The 22,347-nt window shown below is 34.9% G+C and overlaps 1 protein-coding gene across 11 annotated transcripts in view; it reads left to right on the top strand.

Annotated features, from left to right (window-relative positions):
* The window catches only part of LOC106464426 (probable ATP-dependent RNA helicase DDX28), a 98,288-nt gene that overhangs the window by 41,015 nt on the left and 34,926 nt on the right, over window positions 1–22,347 (top strand). For 6 of the 11 annotated variants that reach the window (XM_022392138.1, XM_022392140.1, XM_013924565.2 and 3 more), the window contains exons 2-6: window positions 1,740–1,891; window positions 6,062–6,337; window positions 16,122–16,268; window positions 17,352–17,552; window positions 18,033–18,104. In XM_022392138.1, the coding sequence (XP_022247846.1) occupies window positions 1,799–1,891; window positions 6,062–6,337; window positions 16,122–16,268; window positions 17,352–17,552; window positions 18,033–18,104 (789 nt within the window). In that variant the 5' untranslated portion in view covers window positions 1,740–1,798. Of the gene's footprint in view, window positions 1–899; window positions 945–1,739; window positions 1,892–6,061; window positions 6,338–16,121; window positions 16,269–17,351; window positions 17,553–18,032; window positions 18,105–22,347 lie in introns of all 11 variants that reach the window. The other 5 variants (XM_022392136.1, XM_022392137.1, XM_013924566.2 and 2 more) reach the window with 3 other exon arrangements.

The following is a 22,347-nucleotide window of genomic DNA, read 5'->3' as shown; positions in this document are numbered from 1 at the left end:
AGGGACAGTGGGAATCTCGTTAATCCATTCATGCGCGTCATTAATTAGATGACGAGGCATTTGGCTACCTTAAGAGAGTCATAGAGTCATAGCCATGAGATATGTCACATGTAACATTTATCAAGTTGACTGAACAATCTTGTACACTTCAGTCAGATCCCCTCTAACTCTTCTTTTCTAAAGAGAAAAACGATTTCAGAAATATTTATCCGTCCACTCTAACTCTTCTTTTCTAAAGAGTAAACCATTTCATAGATCCTAATCTGACCTTGTATGACAACCTTTCCATCCCGGTATCATTCTAGTATCTCTGAATCCTTTCTAACAATTCATAGTCCTTCCTAAGGTAAGGACCCCAAGACTGAACACGATACTCCAAATGTGGCCTTACCAGTAAGCTATACATGAAATTATAACCTCTTTAGTCTTGTATTCAGTATTTGTGTAACACAACCTGAAATACTATTTGCCCTAAAATAAGCAACAGCACACTGCTTGGATGGCTTAAGAGACTGATCAGCCAGAACAGTCTTGATTTTTTCCTTCCATACACACTGTTAAGGTTATTCCATCAAAATCATACTTATGAATTAGGATAAACCACATTCATTACTGTACATTTATAATAATTAAAAGCCATATGTCATTTATTCACCCAACTCACCAAATAATGGAAATTGTTTTGTACAACAACAGTAGTATCCTCACAGCCAGCAAAATCCAAGACCTTAATATCATCAACAAATGCAAGTTATTGACCATTTCTTCATATGTGTCATTGATGTAAATCACAAAAGACTGAAGTTCCTGACACTGAGCTGTGAGGTATGTCACATGTGTCCCTTATCAAGTTGACTGAAATCCATTTATGACAACCCTCTACTTTCTTTTTTATCTAGCCACTCTTCTGTAAAATGAGCCAGCTTATCACCCTGCTTTTAGAGGTAATATTGTTTAACAAACCTTTTATTTAGCACTTTGTCAGATGCTTTGTAAAAATTCAGATAAACCAAATCCACATCCATATATCATGAAGAATGTAAAAAGTTAAATAATGTTCCGTACCTTTGTTTATTAGTATTTCTCTGTTGGACTACTGGCCTTTGGTTGTATTGTTTCATGGTCTGGAAACCCCAGTCAAGTCATACTGCCAACAAATGTTCATTGCAGTTGAGTTTCACAAAATTGTCCATTTTTTAAGTGCAGATATTCATATTGCCCCAATAAAACTATACCTGATCATGTTTAGCCATGATTCATACTTACTGCATAGACCACACCTAATTGCCACAATCAAATTTTATTTGAAAAAAATAATAATTTTTTTATTGGAATCATACGAATGTTACCACAAAGGCGTAGCTTCAGCTTTTGACACATGTTCAACAAATAACTAGTGTAAATATCATCTGGCTAGAATTTAAAGAACTTCATCAGATCTCATGATCAACAAGTTTACAAACCATGGTGAAGAGAGCAGTCTAACTAAAATTACAAATCATGATGATTTAGTGGCTTTCTTTCTCATAGTTTAATGTTTGACAAATTATTTGATTGAAAACTACAGGAAATACATACATGCATTTGATTAGTGTGTATGCTATTTTTGGATTATAAATTGTGATGCAATACTGGTTAAATTGAGCCTTGATTTAAGATTTTGTTAATCATATGAAAATTTAATAAATAATTTCTATTAACATGTATGTAAATTTGATATAGCAATTTTTTTTTTTCAGAAATTCTTCCTGTTGTTTTTGATGTTACCTGAGAAAAGATCACCCACATATTCCTTACGATGTTGCTTAAACTTACTAATAGTTTTGTAAAACTTGTTCACAGTAGCTGTTCCAGACAGGTAGGCATGATGCATGCTGAATATACATTATCAGTAGGTAGATTACTTGTATGTTTGTAGTAATTGTTCATAAATATTTCTTATATGGTACATTACCTCCACTCACATAAATAGCTATTCTTGTTCAGTGCTGCCCTCTATAAGCAAAAAAAGTTTTTATGCATGTCACAAGCCTTCTATCTCCCTTCCATTGGAATTGACTGATTCCATTGCATCTCTCATGCAAATCATCATGCGTCAACCCTCCACTAATAAGAGTGTGACATTCATTATGCATGTGACTCCCTCTTCAATTCTACTGAACTATCACTTCTTGTTTGGCAGTATTCGTGTTCAGACGTTTTTTCTTCTGGTGCTCTTTGTATGAATCGTGATTTTAATAGTTTAATTTCTGAATTGGGATTTCTTCATTATTATTTTTTCTTTACATCGAAGAAATATTTTAACTTAATTTCTCGGTACTTGTTTTGTTTTTTCTCACATTCGCATATTTTACATCAAATACTTTTGTTTGATTTACGTATTTTGACAATGAATTCTGAGATTCCTGTTCTCACTTCGAGTGTTATACCTCTAGCACTATTTTCATAGGCTGCAGCTGCAGGAGACTCTTTGTTGAATTTATTTGCTGTGAAATTGATTGTTATATGGGTCAACCTTCTTCTCCTGAACTTGCCCCACTAATCCTCCTGAAGAAGCCAAACCTGTTTGGGCCGATAATGAATTAATAGCCTTTTCACACCACCAGATTTTCTGTGTTTTTCCCTACCCTTTCTGCAGAATCAGGTAGACCTAATACAGCATTTTTTGACATGATTTCTCAGGTATGTTATGTTTTATCCAATTCCCCATTTTTCTATGATTCCATGTTGGCCCATTTGTTGTCTTTCGCTTTCACTTTACACATGTGGTTTCAATGTAGTTTGGATTTTCTGGGTTGCAATGCAACCTTGTCCTGGGTACATTTGCCACCTCTTTCTTTTTGGGATTTCTGTATTTTTTCTTTGGTGATATATTTTCGATTATGTATCTGTGACTTTGGAATCTTGTGTATAATCTGTGTGTCAACACTTGACCCCTTCCTCTTTGGTTGCACGTTTGTCACAGTTGGAGCCATGATATACCCCTATTCCTTTTCCTGTTTAGCTGCTTTCCCTTCCTTCCATTTCACACCATTATCCTTGCCCTAATCCAGATAGACTTCTGTGTACTGTATGGGCTTTTCTCTGTCATATTGCCTCCATGGGTTCCTTCTGTGGTGTCTGTTCCTGCCTCTTTCTCCCTTGGCAACTGTCCTCTGTTTGTGTTCTTTCTCCTTCCTCCTTCACCAATTGGGTTTGACTTCTTCCTCTTTATCGTCTTCTTCCCATACTTTGTTTCAAGTGTCTTCTCACTCAATTTGACACCTTACCTTTTAATTACCATTTCATCTTCGTCGACCTTTGGAGGTACTTCTTAAATCAGGCATGTAGACTACCCATGATATGTTCATTTCTCACTAGTTGCATTGGATTGTGGTTTTCTTACTCTTCAGGTTATGGTCTTCCACCTGTAGCCATTGTAGAATATCAGAATTCAGTGAGACTTTGACTTGGTAAGTTTTTTTTTTTCCTTTTCAGGAGCCCTGTTCTCTTTTATTAATGCTCTTTGTTTGGATCCCACTCTGTAGTGGGTGGTGCCTGACCAGGTATTCTTTAACTGTTCAAATCTCCATTGTCAAGCCATGTCAACTTGCATATTATAATTCCATGGCCATGCAATGCACACTGCAGAGATGGGGTGTGCAACAAGATCGCTTGCAGGTATATCCTTGCAATAGAATTGCTACATAAGTTTGCCCATCATGAACCATACCCACCCATGGACTACATGGGTAAAGCAGAAGGAGATACCTACCATCCCTGCCATGCCTTGTATTGAATAAATTGGTATGGTCTGCTTTAAAAATGGGGTTTCATGGTCATCCATTACGTTGTCTCAGGTGTTGTTGTTCCTCCAGACTCTCCACCAAATTTAACCCCCTTTTATGTTACTGAAGTTTTAAAGTCCTTAACACTTTCCAGTTCAAAGCTCCTGGGGTGGAGGACCATGGAAGCATCCTCCTGAATGGGTTAATGAAATACAAACAAAAATAGAAATGATTATGAAACCATTCAGTTGAGAGTAGGGTGGTGGTGTTCTGGTGTAGATGACATGATATCCTCCAATATGAAACATAAAAACAAATGAGAGTGAGACATCAAAATTGCAGTTAACCCCCTTTGTTTGGGATCCCTCATCCTACTCCCACATGGATGTTGGTTGCGATTGGCCCGGGTTTTGGATTGAAAGTAGAACCAATCAACATAAGTCCTCACACATGTATTACAGATGTCTATATTTCTCCCTCATTTATACTCCATCAGTGTTGTGGGTCACAGTGGAGGTAAATGCAGATTGTTGCAGTTCTTTCCCTTCCACTATTCCTCGATCTTTCTTATTATGAGGATGTTAATGTGCTTGGGGTGGTTCTGGTCAATTTCACTTTTGAGGGAGATGGTTTACATTATGTAGACATCTTTTTGATACCTCTTTCCTACCTCTACATGGGTGTCGGGTCCCGGTGGCCTGGGTTTTGGATTGTAGTCTATTTGCCGGTGGTATGATTCTCATCTTACTCCTGCAATGATGTTGGCTCCCAGTGGCATAGGTTTTGGGTGTAGTTGACTTGCCAGGTATGGTCCGTCACGTCTTAGCCACTCTGCACTTAGAGGCACATCCTTTTCATTTTACCCACTTTTATATTTTCTGGAATTAGGTTTCATAAATATTGCATGATTCGGATCACTTTATGATCATAGTTCTCTCCCAGTTGGATGTGCTCCTCTGTTTTCTGCCTATATATGTTACATCTCTCTACGATGGGTGAAGAGTATATCTGGTTCAGAAGTGGTGCAGTTCCCCACATCATCTTAGGGAGTGTCCTTGGGATGCTTTCTAAAGATGCTTCTTTCTTTCCCTCGTACCAGTCCCTCCACCTATTCAATATGGAATTTTAGTAACTTATATGAGAGTAGGTAATGTACCTTATCAGAAGTTATAATTTTCCTACACTGAAAATGCATTTCTTCTAACACTTCCCACCCTTCCTTACCACTGAAAACTGGTGTTTTCATCTTCTGCTGAAACTCGAAATGATAGTTTGGTAGAATTGTATAGAGGTAGTCACAGGCATCATGAGAGATGCATTGGAATCAGTCAATTCCAATGGAGGAGAGATAGAAGGCTTGTGGCATGTGTTAAACAAATTTTGCATATAGAGGACAGCACTGAACGAGGTAAATACCTATCAGAAATACATTTTCAGTTGTAGGAAAATTATAACTTTATTAATATACAACTTATTTTGCTATAAGATTTATTATCTATTATTTATAAAAAACTGATATTAGGCTTATTTAAAAACTTTGGTTTATTTTCTTAAAACATTGTGAGCATTTAGAATGTCAATTTTCTGTGAATGGGTCGGTGTTTTCATTATCAGTTTCAGTATCTTAATTTTTATTAGTTCCGTAAACATTATGAAGCCACTAGAGATCAAATACATAGTTTTATATTTGTTATGTAATTATTATGATTTATTATTATTTTAATAGTAATAATTAATTATTTTACCCTGAAACACTGTTATATTAAAAACCTGATTATTGTGTTCTGAATTGTCTTTACAGAAAATAACCTTGTACTTTATAATTTCAATGTAATGTGGTCTTTTATGTAGAATGAGGTCATGTGACACACAACTATTGGATATAAAGATTGCTGCACAGCCAGAACTTTTATGCACACAAACACTGGTGTGTAGAGAGTTGGTTCCATGACTGGGATGTTTTTTGTTGTGTTTGTACCTGTTCTGCAATGTTGACCAGGTTGTTTAAAGTGTTATATAATATGATAATTATGCAGTAAATGTTATTTATTATCTAGAGAGTCTTTGGCTATGACTACTTATATTCTGTTTGTTAGTGCTCTTACATTGGAATGAACTAGTAATGGCTGGTGCTGACAGCCAGTGGTGTGTATTAATTTGATTCTTCACAAAATCATACTAAGGGTTAGGATTAAGCATCTTTATTTTGTTCATATTTCAAATAATTTAGAGCTAATATAAACATTGCCAATTTTAGATTTAAGTTTATTATTGTGTTGCAACTTATATTGTAGTTCAGTGGAACTCTGCCAGTGATAACAGTTCCAGTGTATTTAGAAAAGCCTTTGAAAAAACTGAAAAAGAAGAAAGATGCAAAACGTTTAGAGGAGATAAGAAGAAAGAGCCGTCAAGGAAATCAGAACTTTCCTATCATTACTTGTAAGCGCCGTGAGTTTAATTTTTATTATGGTCAAGTCTATGCAAAGTACGATCAGGTACTTCTAGCATCTCAAGGCTGGAAACATCGCAAATCTCGAGGTGATTATTTCACTATTCATAAATTTGGGGAAGTGAGTATCAAGATATAATTTTTATATATATACATTATCAGAAAGTGCTTTCCTTTCATACAGTTTTGTCAAGATGTAACCTGTGACTTTCTATGTATTTACAGTTTTATAGTACAAACATAGACAAGTTTTGTTTGTCAGATCAAATGACTCTGTAAACTTAGCATATACTTCTGATAAGATACTTTACCTCTACTCACATAATAGCTTTTCTTTTTCAGTGCTGCCCTCTATGTGCAATTTTTTAATATGCCACTAGCCTTGAAACTCCCACTTATACCATGATCAACGTAGTTCACTGCATCTTCACATGTAAATTATGATGCAACAACACTCCACCAATAGAAGTGCAACACACCCTCCTGATGCATATTACTCCCTCTATTCAATTCCACCTAACCATAACTTCTAGTTAGACAGATGGTTAATGCTGTTCTTTTGAAATCATGCTGATTTACACAATAATTTACTACTTTTTTTGAACTAGTGCTGTAATGTATTTTCAGTTTGTTCATTGTAGTTTATTGCCAAGGAAACTTACATTTGTTTCCTACTTTTTTTTTGGATTTTGACTTGTTCACATTTGATTATGAACTTTGCATTTTGTGTCACAACTTCAGCTCCTATTATTACTCCTTTAAATGTTATGACACAGGCTTCAGGAGCAGGGGTTTTGGCTGAGGATTTTTTGGCCATCATTCATAGGGAGATTGACCCTTATGTGAGTCAGCCCTCTTCTCCCGACAATATCCGGGCTTCTCCTGTAGAACCTGTTCATGACAAGAATGCTTTTGACAGCCTTTTTCCACCTACCTATGCCATGCATACCCATGCCTCTTCTGACGAATCAGCCAGGCCTCTCTCAGCCTTTTTGGATACGAGTTCTCAGTTTTATCTGTAACCCCAGTTTTGTATGATTCTGTCCCTTCCCTGTTACACACTGCCCAATTGTCTGATTACCTTGTCTTCCCTCCTTCTCTAGACATCGTCCATGCTGAGCATTTTGTTTCTCAGTTGAGGGCTCGTGTTAGCATGCCTCATCCACCAAGGGCTTCTGATCACGATGCATTGGCGTACCATCAGGCTGATAATCCCTTTCTCAAACCCCAGTAACTGGAGTCACTTTCGTCTGTGTGGGGAGCAGATCCTGAGAATCCTATAAATTTATCCCAAGCCCAGTTTTCTTGCTGTCGTCTTACCCTTACATCCCTCCTATAGTATCTTCATCTACCCATCTCTTTTCTGAGGCTCTCTAATGATCCCCTGAGGGATTTTCAGGGGATATCCATTCTCTCATTATCTCCAAATTGGTTTGATTATCCTCCTTGGCCCTATCCCTTCACAGGTAGTTTCTTTGCTGTTGGTAGGGATGTTGTATTGTATCAGGTTCATCTACCATCCACATATCTTCTGGACTTGAGGGTGGCTTCTTTTCTTCATTGGTCTGTTTTTGGAGATACTTCTAAATCTCTGGAGTTATGTGTGGAATCTGTGAGGCAATACTCAAACCTGTTTTCTTTGGTTGCTTGTTTGTTTCAGCCTGCTTGCGTACCATCCTCTATACCTGTTTCTCATCCTTCACCTTCCCATCCATTGCCTGTTCCTTACTCCAGGGGTCCATTGGTTCATCATTTGGCTTGCTGTTGTACTCAGTGCCATCAACAGTTCTGGTGACTATCCAATGGCTTGTCTAATTTTGTTCACATGTGGCGAGAGTTCAATTCCTGGTTTTTGAGAGATGGACTTTTTTTATAATTCCTCTCCCCACCTCCATTGTTTCCAATCCCAGTATATTTTCCATTACCTCAGGATCCCACTACCAGTCAGCATATTTCCAAGGCTGTATAGGCTCTTCTTTCACAGTGTGCTATAGGGCTAGTAAGTCTTCCTTCTCCCAGATTTTACTCCAGCCTTTTTGTCATCCCCAAGAAGACCATGATCAATCTGTCCCACCTCAACCATTTTCTGGATCTTTACCCTAGAATCTTTTCTCACCCTTCAGTGGGCTATTTCTCCAGATCTGTGGATGAGCAAGGTAGACATCTCAGATGCTGTCCTAAATATTCCCATTTCCCCTCAGACCAGAAGCTATCTTCGATTTGTCTATAATGGAGTTGTGTTTTAGTTTCATGCTTTACCTTTTGGGCTTGCCTCAGCAACTTGTGTGTTTTATTGAGTGGTCAAAGCTTTCACCTAACTTACACGTGCTCGAGGATTGCACTTCCACCACTACATGGACAACTGGCTTCTGTTAGCTCCTTCTGAACTGGTGTCTTTTCAACATGCTCGTATGCTCTTGACAGGAGCAGCTCATGTTGGTTGGAGTTTTAAGATGAAGTCTTTCCTGATTCCTACTCAATATCTTATCCACTTTGATGTGTTTTTTCAACATTTACTTTAGTCAGGTCCAACCTTCTCCATTACGTCTGTATGTGATGGAGCTTTCAGTTTTCAATGCCATTTACTCTCCCTCTCTTTCTGCACACAAAGTTCTATTGCTTTTGGGGACTTGGGCTTCTTAGGTCGTGTGCATATACGTTTTCTTCAATGTATGTTGCATGACCAATGAACTCCTCACTTACCCTCCCTCCTTCCATTCTCAATTATTTCCATTGGTGCTTGAACAAAGTCAACACTATGGTGTTTGGACTTGCATCTGTTCACTGATGCTTCTTTCCGGGATATTTCTTGATTGGCCCAGCATGGCCAGGTGGTTAGGGTGCTTAACTTGCAATCTGAGGGTTGCGGTTTTGAATCTCAGTCCAACCAAACATGCTTGCCTTTTCAGTCATGGGGGCATTATAATGTGATGATCAATCCCACTATTTGTTGGTAAGAGAGTAGCATAAGAGTTGTTGGTGGGTGGGGATGGCTAATGCCAATAGCTCTTGTGTAGCTTTCCAGGTAATTCAAAACAAACTTTTTCGACCCATCAGGTTTACCCCACAGAGTGTTCCCTCAGGTTTTCTTTTCCAATCAGTGGGGTACTCCTCATCTGGATGTTTTTGCCACTGTATGCGACACCAAGTTACCTCATTTTTAGTCTCCAGTTCCTCATACACAGGTTCCTGTAGTGGATGCTCTCAATCAGAACTGGACCAACTGGTACCTTTATGCCTATCCTCTTATCTAGCTCCTTTCCAGGGTGATTTTAGTCATCCACTCCACTCCATCTCTGGTCCTTCCAACTGCTCCTTACTGGCCAGCTCAAACTTGGTTTCCTCTTCTCTTTCAGCTGCAAATGATCCCTTCATTACCTCTTCCTCTCACTCCAACCCTCTTCCATCAACCTCAGTCACCTTCATCCCACCCTTCACACCCTCAGATTTCACAACTAGCATTTATCCTTGCAAGGAGATCTTGATTGTCCACTTGTATCGCTTCCCATTTAGCCCATTCTGTTCATGCTTCCTTCGTTATGGTTTATATAAGTGGAATGTCTTCCATCGTTGGTCCTTATGCCATAGGGTTTCTCCTTTTAGGCTCACTTTTCCTCTCCTTATGGATTTTCCTACCTGGCTGTTCAATCATAGGGCTTCTGTCTCATCCATTGTGGGTCATTGAACAACCTTGTCAAGTACCTTCCATCTTTTTAGGTACCATGTTGTGTTTTCCTCTCCTACTATCTCCCTTTTATTGCATTCCTTCTAGATTCATCGACCTTCTCATCAGGCAGTTCTTCTGGACTGGAATGTTAATATTTTTCTTCACTTTCTCATACTCCCTCCATTTGAACCATTGGCCTCCTGTTTCATGTATTACTTATCCCTTAAGACTTATTTCCTACTCCTTTTAGCCTGTGGGTGTTATCAGTCAGATATCTTTGCCATCAACATTTCATGTACTCTGTTTCAATTCTCTTATGTTCTCCTTTTTTCTAATTGATCTTTCCTGTCCACAACATCAACAGCTCATGTGAAAAAATTTTCATTCATGCCAATTTCCCTTCCCACCATTTCCCACCTTTATTCTAGGTATGATCCGGATAAACTTCTATGCCCCATCCATGCTCTTCATTGTAATATTGCTTGCATAGTTTCCTATTGTGATTCTCGATATAGCCTTTTTTGTTCCCACCAGGTTGGGTTCTTCAGCTTATCAGACTGGTGTATTCTTCCCTGCCTTCTTTGTCCCAGAATGTTTTTCCAGGTGACATCACATCAGATATGGTACTTTTCTCTGGCATCTCCCCTTCATCATCCATTGGAGCAAATGGTTCTCTCAGGCATGTGGATGACACATCACATGGTAATCTCCCATTACCTTCATCAGGTGCTGTTCCTTCCTGATCAGGGTACTGCATGTCGCTATACTTCAAACATTGGTTGAACTGTGACATGATAAGATTAGTTTTTCCTATATGTTGCTTTTGCTTATATAAGCAATTCCTTTTTAGGTCTGGGATCCTACTCAGTGACGAGCATTGCCACTCCAGGTATGCTACTTATCTATATATTACAAAATTCCACACTGTACAGCTGACCATAAGCCATACAAGCATATATTATCAGCCACCTCACGACTCAGTTGCTTCACATTCGTGTGGTGGGTCCAAGGGGTTGATGTTGTGCTGTCCCAGTTCTGCTCGTCCTGCAAACTGTGGTTGCTTGGTACATCAGATGGTGATCCATGCACTCCATCTTCTGTGCAGTCCTATCCAGGGGATGATGTTATGCAGGTTACATCCTTCTACTCCAGGTGCTCACCTCGGTGGGGTTGAGCCTGAGAGAATGATATTGAGTGGGATAGTGTGGCAAGGGATGTATGGGATGTCACATCAAATTTATCTTCGAGTGGAGACTGTTTCAACAAATAACACAAACTGTTGAGATGTTCCATAAGACTGGTAGTTGATTTTACTCATGATATTTTGCTTCAACAGAATGCTTGCTCTAAATTGTAATACCCATGGGTAAAGCAGATTCTTTTGAATGAATAAATCAGGGGCAGTTTGCTTTTCAAAATGAGGATTTCGTGGTTACCCACAGCACTGTCTCTGGTGTCAGTTCCTCTGGACTCCTCACCACGTTTCCCCTCCCCTTTCTTCTTTTGGAGTGTGAGAGTCTGTGCCGCTTATCAGTTCTTAGTTGCTGGGGAGATGGACTATGGAGGCAACCTCCTGAATGTGCTCAGTTCAGTAGAAAGTAGGGTTGTGATGTTCTGCTGGTGTAGATGACATAGATCATCTACTTGAATCCCAGTTGTATAATAAAATAGTTAGAGTAGATCTGCCACATTGCAGTTCATCCCTCCATTTGGGATTTCTTGTCCTATCATTGACTGGATGTTGATTCCCAGTGAGAGTTTTGGATTCAAGCATGACTAATCAACATAAGTCCTCACAGATGTGTTGATCATGATCTCTCATCCTACCTTAGTCATGGAATTTTGCCTAATGAGCTCCACCTCAATGTGATGGATCCCATAGTTGATGTTGCTCAAATCTGACTCGATTCATCCCAAATCTGTGGTTCTTCAGGGAGTCAGCTGGTCATCCATATGCTCCAGCTTCTCTGAGGTCCTATCCAGAGGATGATGTTGCACAGGGCATATGTAGGCCCTCTGGCACTCTACCTCAGTGAGGTTCACTCACTGAGGCTGATGTTGCACAGAGTGGAACTGGTCCAAAGGATTTTGGATTTAAAGTGAACAGTCACAGAAGCACGTCCCTTCCTACCATCAATTGGATATTGGGTTCTTATATGGCTGGTGTTGATGGTGGATTTGTGCACATGTACTCTGTCTTATCTACCAGTACAGAATTTTCTTCTTCCATTCTTTTCAATTTGAGGTGAAAACAGTTTGGACCCTCCTCCTACTATGGGTCAGAAGATGTATGCCCAGTGCTGCTTGGTTTTGGACTTGAGTTGGACTACCATGCACCCTAGCCATTCTACACCAAAGGGCACATCCTTTTTAGCTTTCCTCACTATCTGGTCTGTGGCTGGGGACCCTACATTCATTCTTTTTCTGGATTGTGATTTCAGTGGGTTTTGGGGTCAGACCACCCCCGATTTTTTGCTCTCATTTATTGGATGTGCTCTTCACAATTTCTGCTCATTTATGCAACACATACTATGATGCTGGGGGAAGAGTATACCTGGTTCACATTACTTGGGTGTTCTTTGGATACTTTTGAAGGATGCATATCTATATTCCTCCCACCTGTCCTTTTCAATGTGGGATTGTGACTATTATGTGAGGAGTGGAGGTAAGGTACTTTATTGAAAGTTATTATTTTTCTGCACTAAAAATATATTTCTGATAGGTACTTACCTCCTCCCACTCTTCCTCCCCACTACTGGTGCTTAATTTCTGCCTAATCTCGAAGTGATGGTTAGGTGGAATTGAACAGAGGGACTAATGTGCATCAGGAGGTTGCGTTGCCCTCCTATTGGTGGTGGGTTGTTGAGTGATAAGTTATATGTGCAGATGCAGTGAACCACATTGATTGTGGGGTAGGTGAGAGTTTCAAAGCTAGTGGCATGCAAAAAAATGTGCATATAGATAGATGGCAGCACTGAACAAGAAAAGATATTATGTAAGTTGAGGTAAGTACCCATCAGAAATATATTTTCAGTGTAGGAAGATTATAACTTTTAAGTAATGGATCAGTAATTCTAAGAACTAAAAAAATGAATTTATTGCACAAGTAAAATGTTGCATTAGTTTACTTCAAGCAACTGGATTTCTTACTTTTTTTGGTTAAATGTGCAGGTTCACTATAACTGCATTATAGATTAATTCTATGGAGACAGTATAGTACCCAATGAGCATAGATTGTATGGAGAATGATACACAGTTCAACAATATTTTTGATAACTCTGAGCTTTCTTAACTTGCCTTTATAAAAATTGGTAAGATTTTGTTAAAGATTACAAATATTTTGTATACCAAGAATGAGATTTTTATCAAGTATTTCCAATAAAATTTATTTATTTATTGCAGTTATTTGCACTCAGACACTTGAGTTGTTCAAATGCAAGTTGATGTTCGTGTTATGTATAAAAATATTTTTTTTCCATCTTATAGTTTTCAGATTTCATTTACATAACTTCTAGAACCTTCTAAATAATAGCATAGGTTTTTGAGATAAATGTTTCTATTTTCTCTACCATATCATTAACTGTAGCTATTATCATCAATGTTATAGTGCAATGAAATGCTTGAAATTAAAAAATATGTACATACCTTTTATTTTTCATCAAATAATTGTGAAACATCCTCTTTTGATTATATTCTTAATTGCATGTCTTTATATTTTCACATATAATTTAATTTTATGTTTTATTGTCCTTTAGCATCGTTATTTTTATAGCGACACGCGGCTGTAGGCATCTTCGGCTAATATTATGTCATGGGCTGAGAAACTTGCTAACCCTTGTGAACCATGGACAAGATGGTTTAAATTTATATATTATTAATCCTTTCAAATGTGTATATTAAAACATAAATATCAGATAATTAACTAAAATATATAACAAAAACCTAATTACAATCTATCTAACTAACATGTTTGTAGATGAGAAACAACACTAAAGTGCTTACAAAGACAAAAATAGAAAAAATGCTAAGAGCGGTTTGACTAGTTCTCTATGGAATTATTTGAGCCAATTTAAAATAACTGTTGGGAAATTGTACTTTGAAATGTGCTTTTTTATTGGTTATAAATATCTAGCCCAAATAAGTATAATTGGCTGAGAAATCAAGAATATTTCTGTAGAAAGTGTGGGTGGCTTCTGTCAAGACTTCCAAGAAACTTATTTCTCTTTTCTCCAAATGTGACTTAAGGAGCTTGAATGAAAAATGTGTAAATAGAGCAATTAACCTAGTTTTTGTCTATACATAGAAGTGTTGTGTACATTCAAGTTACAGAGACGAAAAGTTCAGACTCTGTGAACTTGTACATCATGTGACAAGATAACTAAAGTTTATGAATTTTCTTTTGAAATAAAGAAATTAAAATTTAGATAAAATAAAACTTTGAACTATAATGTAAATTTTGAATATAACTAAGTAAAACCTCTTGACATGTGCAGGAAAGGGTACCTGTCTCCATAGGGTTAACATCACCGTATGTTTACTTATTAGTGCAGATGTAGTAAAATTGCATAGCTCTTACAATAAGAATTTGTTGAAAACCCTGGACAGATTCATATATGGATTACATTAGTTTTGGGTTGTGGTTCATTTTGCACCAAGAACAAATAAATGTTTTTAATGTCTATTTTTGAAAACACATGTAAAATCTTGGTGAACAAAATTTTAAAATTTTGTTATTCAAAATAGAAATGTTTAAAATCAGTGACATATTTTCTATTGCATATGTTTGATTAAGTATATCATCATTAATTAATGTGTGTGAACAGTGCTTTTATTTTTAACTAAAAATAATATTTTTGCACATGATGCTCATCAGAAGAGTAACTATTGGTGTTTAGTTTTCATTACTTTATACTCCCAAGATTTATATTTTGCTCACAAAAAACATTTAATAGCATGAGTTTGTTTCTTTGAAAAGCTAGTTAATAATTTATTTGTTTTTTATTAGAGGAATTAAAAACCTTTCTTATCATTAGAATATAAGGGAAATCAAGGTGACCAAAGCCCAATGAATCTGTCGAAGTTAGTCCTTGACTCTAAACCATCCAACTAAAATATCACAACCAAGATTTAATGTAGCTTTTCATACTCTTTATATAACAACTACAAGATGTTAAAAGAAGTTAAAAGCAAATGCCTCCTCATCTGTCAAACATATTCCATATGATTATAATTCCAAAAAAGATTTGTGGAGCTTAAATAATCAGATTATTATTTTCAACCTTTTTTATTTTCTCATGCAAGCTGACCCCCCCCCCCCCCAAAAAAAAAAATTACAGAATCCCTAACAATTTCTAATATCTGAATTATTGAGTCCAAATTTTTAAGCCTACTCTTATAGTTCAAGTGTTTTAAACCATATATAAATTTAATGTCCTTTCTTTCTACCATCCAGCATATTGATGTTTTCCAGAATAAGGGGCTCAGAACTATTTGCAGTTTTCTAGATAAGGTCTCATTACTCTTAACATTAACTCTTGAATTTAAATTTTTCCAAGTTGATTTCATGTTTCTGATACTTCATTTACCACAGCTTAACATTAAATAGAAGACTTCAAGCGTTTTTTTTCCCCACAGTCACACCTGATTTCTTTTTTTTTGAACAATACGTTGGTATTTATCACACAGCTGTAAATCTTTCCCTATTTACTTATCTCAGTATTGAAACAAATTTTTAGCCCAAGTTACCAAGACTGTCCAGGTTTTCCTGACCAGTATTAATGTTTTTAAGAATCTTTAGTATAATCAGCAAAATTGGAATCACAACATTTCAAGAAGTTATCAGTATGTTAACATAAATAAGAAAACAGTTACTTGTGCTATGAAGCCACATGTATATAGTGATTTTCCTTAATCCCTTAATTATAAATTTCAAAATATTATGTATGAATTAAATCAAAAATTTTTAATTACAGAATTTAATTGTAATTTACAGAACATTTCTTTTGAGAAACTTTTTTTTTCTAATGGAAAAACACTGTTAAAATATTGAATGCCATCTTTGAAACATGAGAAAGCATAAAAATAAGACATAAAATGGAATTACATCACATCAAAATTATTTTTATTATGGTGTAAACCAGGTTTGTGTGTGTAAGTAATTTATTGCATACTAGATATTGGAAATCATACTAAAATACACCAATTAGGATCTTTATCAGAAAGTCATTTTTTGTTACAGAACCCTTCACTACTAAATACTAATCTGTCATCAGATGGTGAGATAGAAGAGCCAGGAGAAAAACTTGGATTTCAAGATCTAAACCTTCACCCACTTCTTCTAAAAGGACTTTCAGAATTAGGCTTTCAGACTCCTACTGTTATACAGGTGCAATAATTTTATATAGAGATAGAAACAAGTTCAATGATATGTTTTTCTATAAGTATGTACCAATATTTAAAAGTATTTATACAAGTTCATTAAGTGAAATATGTCAGAAGTGAGTGTTTTTACCTTGCAATGAAAAGAACAAGAATTGTTCTGGATTATCTTGCAGAGAAATATTTATATAAAGTGTAAGTAGGTATTCTTAACTATGTAATAATGCAGCCAAGCTTTTGTTGTAGTAAGAACGTTGATTTACTAAAAAATGTGTAGAAAGTACTACTAAAAGGATAAATCATTTAAGATATTTAAACTATCAAGAGAATTTTAAGTTTTAGACTTATTTTTATTTGAACTTAAGAAAATGATAAGTAACTTAATATAGGTTTTTAAAATTGTTAGTGGAATTACTCATGGAAGGTCTGTTTCAGAGTTAGAAAAATAAGATTGTAACTGAGAATTTAAAATTGGGTAATAAGTTAATAATCTTTGGAAATCCCAACTTAGACTTGTTTTGAGGCAGAATTACTATTTTGGTAGTTATAAACTTACGGAATGCTTTACTTAATGACATTGGTTGTGCTGTTACATGTATATATATATGTATATTTCCATGGCTGATAGGTTTTTATAAGAAGCTACATTTAATATAAGTTTGGGATTTTGGTTCATTGGTTTCAGAAATGAAGAAATTATTACTGTATTAAAGATAAATTGATATACAATCTTGTTTTTCTTATACAATCATTTGTGCTTTAAATTCAAACCTCTTAGGGAAAATTCCACTATTCGCTCACTTTGTAAGCCTGTATAATGAAAAACAAATTTTAGGAGAGTTAAAATACATGTATTTCTTTAATCATTTGGTTATGATATTATGTAAAGCTAGTATCTTAACAGACACATTTGTAAATAGTGTTATCAGTAAACATTTATTGGTTAGTGACTATAAAGACAAACACATGGATATTTTATACCACCAAGAAATTAAAAGTCCTTAAAAGGCTTTTGAATTCTTAACCTTGAGCAAATTGAGGATGATGAAGCAAATACAATTCAACTAAGACAAAAAATAATAATTTTCAGGAGCTAGCCATACCCCATATTCGAAGTCATCGAAATGTCCTTTGTTGTGCTGAGACTGGTAGTGGGAAGTCAGTTGCTTACCTTGCTCCAATTATACATCAGCTGTTGGTCAAAAAACAACTTTACCACCAGGATCCAGTTGTCAATTCTCCAAGAGCTGTGATTATTGCACCAAGCAGAGAATTAGTGGAGCAGATTGGGGTAGGTCCTGTTATTAACTTAACATATATATATGTTTATATATATATATTGTTATCTGTAAGTTTCTGTGTTTTTATCAGAAGAAAAGAAATTTCCATGATTTTTTTATGTTACATATGTATATGTATAATGTTCTTGGGTGGTTCAATGGTCTTCATTCACTTGTTTGAACTTGTATGGAGATAACATTTTGAGCTGTTATCAATGGTCTTAAAAACTGGTGAATACTTGAGCTAGTAGTTGGAAATACTATCTTCAAACAAGTAAATAAAACTCACTGCTCTTCCATCATTCCTGTTAAAGCTCCTTTTTAAACAGTACATGAGAGATCAATAATGTAGTAAACAAAATACTAGATCTGATAAACAATGTAGAATTTTGGTAGTGTGCTAACCTGTGGCGTTATGAATTTATTTAAAGTGATTATTGGTTAGATTAACAAAAACCCATCTATTTCTGTATTTTTTTACCTTTTTTTAGAATGTAGCTTGTAGACTAGTAGTGAACTGCAACTTAAATGTAAAGGTTTTGGTTGGAGGTCATGGAACCAAGGTAAGCAGTAATTTCCTATTTTGTTACTTTTGTAAAAAAACAAAAGTTATAATATTAATGCTACAGAAAGTTATTTATATGTTTTGGATATGACAATAAAGAGTGACATACTAGAACTGAAATTTAAATTTGTTATATCAGACATACCTTTTTTACTTTCCTTGATTCTATCAATGGCCCTGTAGAGATGTTTTCATAAGATTTAGCTTCATGGAAAAACACTTATGTCAGTATTTTTTTCCTTTCTCTTGTGCATCTTTCCATAAACCAAATGATTTTGTTGTGCTAAACTTCCATGTACACGCTTAACTCTCTCACTACAGGCTTAGTTTCAGGGACTGACCTTGTAACCATTTTGTGCTTGTTATAGTTTTCATACTATAACTGTTAAAACAATGTGTATATCTTCACAAAATTTTGCAAATTATCAGTAAACATTTTTTCTTTTTGAGTGTTGACTATCCAACATGCAGGGTAATTTTGATTTTAAGATAAAAAGTACTTTAATGCATCAGAAAATTGTAAAATTTCACATTTGAAATCTTTATAACCTGCAGATAATTATCAAATGCTTTTGTTTAGAAAAAACTTTATATTTTATCTGTTATTTTTACTATTATATATATGTATGGGTTTGGTCAATTTGAGCAGTTAGGAAATAGATATAAATTACACCTTTTTTTTTGTTCTAGAATGACTACATATTATACAAAGAAACCACAAGTGTTTAGTCTAAATAGCTTAAATCTCATAGTTATACATCTATATGTATTTATTATTTTAATTTTATTGACCTTTTAGCTGTATCTGACTAACATTACAGAAGTTGCAATAATGTGATGCATGCACACTCATGTTACTGTATCCAAGAATATAAAATTACCCTTTACGAAGTGACCTGTCTCGGCTTTGTTCCAGTGGACCAGTATTTTGTAAAATACAGTCACATTTTGATTATAATACATTTTTTTTTAATAATAAATCCTTTATTGGGTTATTTTTACATTATTAATACAAAAGTAAAATTAATTGGAAATTACCTCCCACTTTAGGGATTAGTTCCCTGTGCTGTGGGAGGTCTCAGTATTACTACATATGAACTTAGGTATTTCACAGATTAAAAAAACAAATGAAACAAAATGATCAGATTAATATAGTTAGGCTTGCCTATTAAATAAATACTTAACAGACACCATTTAAAGTGAATTGGTAATTACATAATTATTTATAAAAATAAAGATGCCTGTTGTACTAAATTATTATAAGATTTTAGATCACATTCTTTACTACTTCTATAATTTATTGATTTAGTCTTAGTTGTTTTTTTTTGTTGATTGTTATTCACCATAATTTTTCATGTATTTATCTCCACTTATTTATCCACCTCTTGTTTTTAATCAATAAAATACTTTTTAGATGGTTTTTCAATTGTTTTGGTTTATTAATTGTATGTATTTGTTTCAGAAGTGTATTAGAAAGTTGCACACCCATAAAATGCTAATGTCTAAGCCCTACTGTTGTTCTTCTCCTAAGTAACTCATGCAGACACTTAACTACTCCCAGTGTGTTACGAGAATGATCTAGCCATTTCACTGGGTGTCTCCTACTATTAGTATGGCTAACTGCATTTATATAGAGTCAGCAGCTGCTCCCATAGCTATGATTCCATATTGCAAAACAGAGACAACTAATCCATAGTATAATATCTTTAATTTATCTATCGACAAAAATCCTCTGACTGTTACAAATATGTATACTAACTTCCACATTTTTTGAGTTAAATCAAGTATATGGAGCTTCCAATTTAAGCCTCTGTCTATAATGACTCCTAGGTATCTAACTTTATCTATTCTATTGACTTTGGAGCAGTTAAAATTGTTGGGGTAGGATTTGGTACGGTTCTTTTCATGAATGCTGAGAGCCACGAAAGTTGACTGGCCTGTATTATAGAGCAAGAATGTCATATAATTTGTTTTTATAACATTAAGTGACAGTCTGTTCATATCTAACCAGTACTTATTGTTGTTAAGTTCTCACTCTGTAGTACTGAGAGTCTCCTCCCAATTATCACCCGCACAAAGCAGGGCTGTATTGTTGACAAATGCAATTAACCATCCATCCAGTGCCAAGTTGCATAGATCATTTATAAATATTATAAAAAGGACTGGTTCTAAAACTGTACCCTGAAGTAAACAGATCGCTGACAATACCATTTACTTTAACCATCTGAGGTCTACTCTGCAGGTAGCTTTTAAACCAATCTAGCATAACCCCCTCTATTGTACAACTTAAATATCAACTTAGAGTGCGACACCATATTAAAGGCTTTGACTAGGTCCCAGAACACGGTCGCAGGCTTCCTATCCTTCCAATATCGAATCTTGAGTATCTAAACCCTACGGAAATCCATATTGATTACTTGATAATTTTATTTTCCAAGAATTTTACTAAATTTTGTTTAACAATTTTCTTCAAGACTTTAGCAAGATTTGACAATATTGAAATTGGCCTATAGTTGGACAGTAGTTTTGGATTGCCATTTTTGCATATAGGGGTAATAATAGACATTTTTAATACATCAGGGAATACACTATTATTTATACTTAAGTTCACTATATGTTTTATGGGTTTAATTATACTTCCAATGCTATCTTTAAGTATTTTGCCAGTAATGCCACCATGTCCTGGACCTGAGTATCCTCTAAGTTCATTTATGGCCCACTCTACATCCCTGTCTATTACCATACATCCCTCAAGTACCAGGCTATCTCTAATCCACTGTAGCCCCTAATCATCCATCCCTACTCTCTTACCTATTTTTTCTGCCATCTCTTTCTCTACTGTTGTAAAATATTCTCTGAATTAATTTGCTCCATGTTTTGGATTATCTACTAAGTTAATTTCATTCCCATTTTTTGTATCAGTTAATTTGATTATTGTTTTTATTTGTGCAGTTTGCTTATTAATTGCTGAATTTATTCTTTCGCAAATTTTCAAAATGTTAGTATTATTTTCCAATATTTTGTTACCATGATATAAATTACTTATTTGTTTTAACCCTTTTGAGAAGGGTCACGGGTGAAAGGCCATATCATCTCATTTGTTGACTTGCATTCAAAATTTTATTGAACTACTATTTCATGAATTTATATCAGTAACTTTGGTATAAAACTGTAGATTATAATTCAAATTTTAGTACTATACATTACTCAATTTCTTAATTTAAAAGCAAATATTAAAAAACACAGATAAACATTGATTTTTGTGTGTCACATGATATGTTGAATGCAGTACTGGTTCAAATTAGATGTTTGTGAAGTAAAAATACTAAGTCTATAGTTTCATACAAATTAGAAACTCAAATTACCAATATTGAGAAGTTAGAATATAATATAAGAGCCTCTTATCTTTTGTATTTGCTAAGATATTGCTTACGTAATAAATCAAACATAGTAGCATCCTACTCACCTCTTTCCATTTTTGGAAACTCTCTTATATAACTTACTTCTATATATGACATGAATAACTAATCGGAAGTTCAGAATGTCCTCTAGTGGCTTTCTCAGCCATTTTAATGGGCTTCACGCTATTTTTTCTTTTGAACCAATATTTCAACGAGGTAGGGAGTGTTTTTATTCTGCTCGAAATTTAATATTTTTTTAGACTAAAATACATCTTAGTTACTAAGCTTGATAAATTATAGTGGAATTCTATGGTATTGATGTAGTAATTTATTATTTTTTAGTTATTCAAATGTATATATAAAACCTAAAAAAAAATTTTGTTTCATATCCTCCATGTGCAAAGGTTATAAAAGCTTAGCAATATACGTCAAGCAGCAACCGAGTACAAAGGTCGTAACTAGAAGAGTTAATTGTTTGATTTATTTTTTAGTTACTGTTCTATGTTTTAAGAAAAATAAGTTTTAGAACTTATTTCAAAATAGCAATAATCTATATACATATATAATGTATAATAATTGAAATGTGACTGTATTTTACAACATACTAGTCTACTAAAACGCAGCCAAGACAAGTTACTTTGTATAAACCAAAGGTCAGTTTAATGTTATTTGATACAGTAACATGAGTGCACGTGAGCCGCATCATTGTAACTTCTGTATTGTTAGCCAGGTATGGCTGAAAGGTCAATATAATAAAAATAATAAATACATATAAATGTATAATTTTATGAGATTTAAGCTATATAGTCTAAATATTTATGTTTTCATATTATAATTTAT

Source organism: Limulus polyphemus, unplaced genomic scaffold, assembly GCF_000517525.1.
Source record: "Limulus polyphemus unplaced genomic scaffold, Limulus_polyphemus-2.1.2 Scaffold1649, whole genome shotgun sequence".
NCBI classification, from domain to species: Eukaryota; Metazoa; Arthropoda; class Merostomata; order Xiphosura; family Limulidae; genus Limulus; species Limulus polyphemus.
The sequence above is the reverse complement of the archived record's forward strand: the minus strand, read 5'-3'. Positions and strand labels throughout refer to the sequence as shown.